The sequence below is a fragment of the Phaethon lepturus genome, unplaced genomic scaffold, assembly GCF_000687285.1.
Source record: "Phaethon lepturus isolate BGI_N335 unplaced genomic scaffold, ASM68728v1 scaffold21732, whole genome shotgun sequence".
Classification (NCBI taxonomy): Eukaryota; Metazoa; Chordata; class Aves; order Phaethontiformes; family Phaethontidae; genus Phaethon; species Phaethon lepturus.
The window spans coordinates 27860-30715 of NW_010521555.1; the positions used below are offsets into that span (position 1 = coordinate 27860).

Consider the following 2856-nt stretch of genomic DNA (forward strand, 5'->3'; position numbering starts at 1 on the left):
CCCCCCCCCCTCTTTTTGCTGCTTCCCCCAGGGAGACCTCAGGTTGAAACCCTGAGTCTCCATATCCAGCCTTTCCCTTGAGCCTGGAGCTGAGAGGCAGCTCTTTCAGCATGGCTGCTTATTGATCCTCTCTGCAATGCTGCTGGGGTGGCACATGTTTGCAGAGCATTCACCATGCCATGGCCAGCCTCACTGCTGCTGCTTCCAGTGGGTAATGCAGTCTGTGATCCCATCCAGAGCATCATGTCACCATCGTGAAAGACAGGGTGCCCATTGCCCCGGTGTGAGGACTTGGCCTCGCTGGCTCTCCCAGCTGCAATCTAGGACTGCTGTCAGTTTAATATTCGACACATCCTGTGTTCAGGGAGCCATATCCTGTGCTTTGTTGGAGGGAGCTGACTCAAACAGGCTTCCTTTGTCTCTGTCTGTAGTGGTTTATTGAGCATATAAGTGCTGGACATTTTTCATAATTGAATTTGCTGGGAACCCATGTTTAGCTGATCTGGCTTTCACTCAGTGCCACTTGCAAGAATTCCCTGTGGGAACACAAAGGCAAGCACAAAGGCAAGAGCCTCGTGTTTTGGAAGCACATGCAGCCAGCCAGGTTTTGATTTCCCCGAGAGGTATGAGCTCACGTCTCTGCATCTGTGGCTGTGCAGGGCTGCCAGTCCGGTGGTTTTGCTGGGCTATTGGTTTGTGTGTGTTCCCCTTGCCCCAGGCAGTGGGTCTGGAAGCAGTTTCCTGGAGCTGTAGCTGTCTGCTCCTTGGCTGCCAGCTGGGTGCTTCTGCTGGGCTCGTTCCCACATGATGGTAGCAGCTGATGTGTCACGAACCTCTCATTAGATGTGTATCTGACTGCAGTGCTGAAAACCATTTGCCAGTAAACCTGCTGGCTTGGATGCCATCATGCCCTAACTGAAGTCTGCCCATGTGGTAGATGGTGCAGCACTCTGTCTTTTCTCCTCTAGGGACAACAGAAGCCCTTGGGTCCTGGGAAACAGGGATTTTCCTTGCTCTTAGCAATGTGTGGCTTAGCTGTTTGGCTCCACTCCACTCATTAGTGATTTTTTCTGATGCTATGTGCTTGCTTTCCCCTCCTCCCCTGTATGTACAGCAAGGGCCAAGCTTTGCCTTGAGGCAGAGCTCCCTTTGTGCTGGAGAGGGCGGACAGCCTCGTCGCATAGTGATGTGTTAACTCTGGTCATGCAAAAGAGCTCCACTCTTTCAAAAAAAAACTGATTTTATGCTGGTGCTAAGACATTTGTTTCTCTGCATCTCATCCCCTTACAGTTTACCTGCCAAGCTGATCAATGGAGGCATAGCTGGGCTGATTGGGGTCACCTGTGTATTTCCCATTGACCTAGCAAAAACTCGCCTGCAGAACCAGCAGAATGGCCAGCGGATGTACACCAGCATGTGAGTACTTGCCTGCACAGGCAGCATCCCCCAGGGCTTTCGGTGGGGAGTCCTTCCACTTTGTTACCTTTCAGGTGAGCTCAGCATTTCTAGGAACAGGGCTGTCTCCAGGAAAGCCAGGGGACAGTCTTGAATCAAGCTGTGCTAGAGCAGGAAAGCCAGGGGACAGTCTTGAATCAAGCTGTGCTAGAGCAGATAAAGTAAATAAAGCAGCTATTCAGGCTGCTGAGCCCAGCAGGCAAGATCTCTGCAGAGGGCACATCTGTTTGCATCCCTTGCTTGGGAGCAGCTTATTTGCTGCTGTCAGGGCTCAGAAACAAAACCAAAACATAGAGCCCTGTTTGGTTCTCTGCTGGGCCACAATCAGGTGCATGAAGGAATTTCTGCCTCTCTTCTGTTTCCATGACTTTCATATTGGAAATTAATATCCTTTCCTTTGCTGTGTCAGTTTTAAAAAGAGGAAGCAATCACCCATTCCCATTCTGGAGCAGAATCTTTTGAAGGGTCACAGGTTGACACATGCTGTAGTTACCCCAGCAGTCCTATGTCCAAAAAAATTCAAGTGCTGCAGGAAAAGAACGCATGAACGTATCCAGCCCACCAAATTCACCTGGGATTTGTGTGAGATGCTTAGGGCTGTGTATCTGCTGTGGGAATGTACCACACAGCACACAATGCTTTATCGTAGGAACCAGAGTCAGGCCTTAGTTTTCCAAAAGTACTGGTGTCATTGAGGGGGGAGAAGGGACTGGGACTGATGATGTGTCCTGTCCTCCTGCCACTTTGTTTCAGAAGTAGTGTTTCCTGCTCCCTGCTCCTCCACACTAATATTTTCCTCTTTCCTGCCCAGAGGAATTTGAGGCAGAGTGGGAATAGGAAAAAAATTCTCTGTATGTTGATGGTTTTAGTCTCTGGGTCTCCTTGCTCTAGCTGATGACATGTAATTATGAGCTTAGGCTGTAGGCTCTGCCATGCCACAGCAGACTGGTGCTTCCCTTGACAGTGACAGTGCGCTCTGCTCCCTGCGTTGTTTGTGTGCTTAGGTGTGCTGGCAGGGCATGGCCTCCTGTCTTGCCTTGCCTCTCTTTTTTGTTGTGTCCTGCTCCTGCTGCTGCTGCAGATTGCTTCTCCCTCTGACCTGATAGGTGACAGCAACAGGAGTTTGGGCAGGTTGAAGGGTTTGTAGGCTCCCCTTGGGAGACCATTTCAGGATGCCTCATCTCTGGACACGAGGAGTCAGTATGAGAAAGACTTTTAACCTCCAGCAGTAGAGTTCGGATCTGCTCTGTAGCCAGGAGTTGTTGTGGGATGGAGTACCGTTAAGGAATACACAGGATTTACTCTGTGTATTTGAGCTGGCTCCTCTTAAGAGTCTGTGACAAAGACTGGATGTGAATGAGTAATGCTGGAGGTGTTCCTCTGGCATTGGCAGGCATTGTA

At 50.2% G+C, this 2856-nt stretch overlaps 1 protein-coding gene across 1 annotated transcript in view; it reads left to right on the forward strand.

The window, feature by feature from the left end:
* SLC25A22 (solute carrier family 25 (mitochondrial carrier: glutamate), member 22) overlaps window positions 1-2856 on the forward strand; it is a 27570-nt gene that overhangs the window by 2893 nt on the left and 21821 nt on the right. The window contains exon 2 of the mRNA XM_010281571.1: window positions 1291-1416. Coding sequence (XP_010279873.1) covers window positions 1291-1416 — 126 coding nt within the window. The remainder of the gene's footprint in view (window positions 1-1290; window positions 1417-2856) is intronic.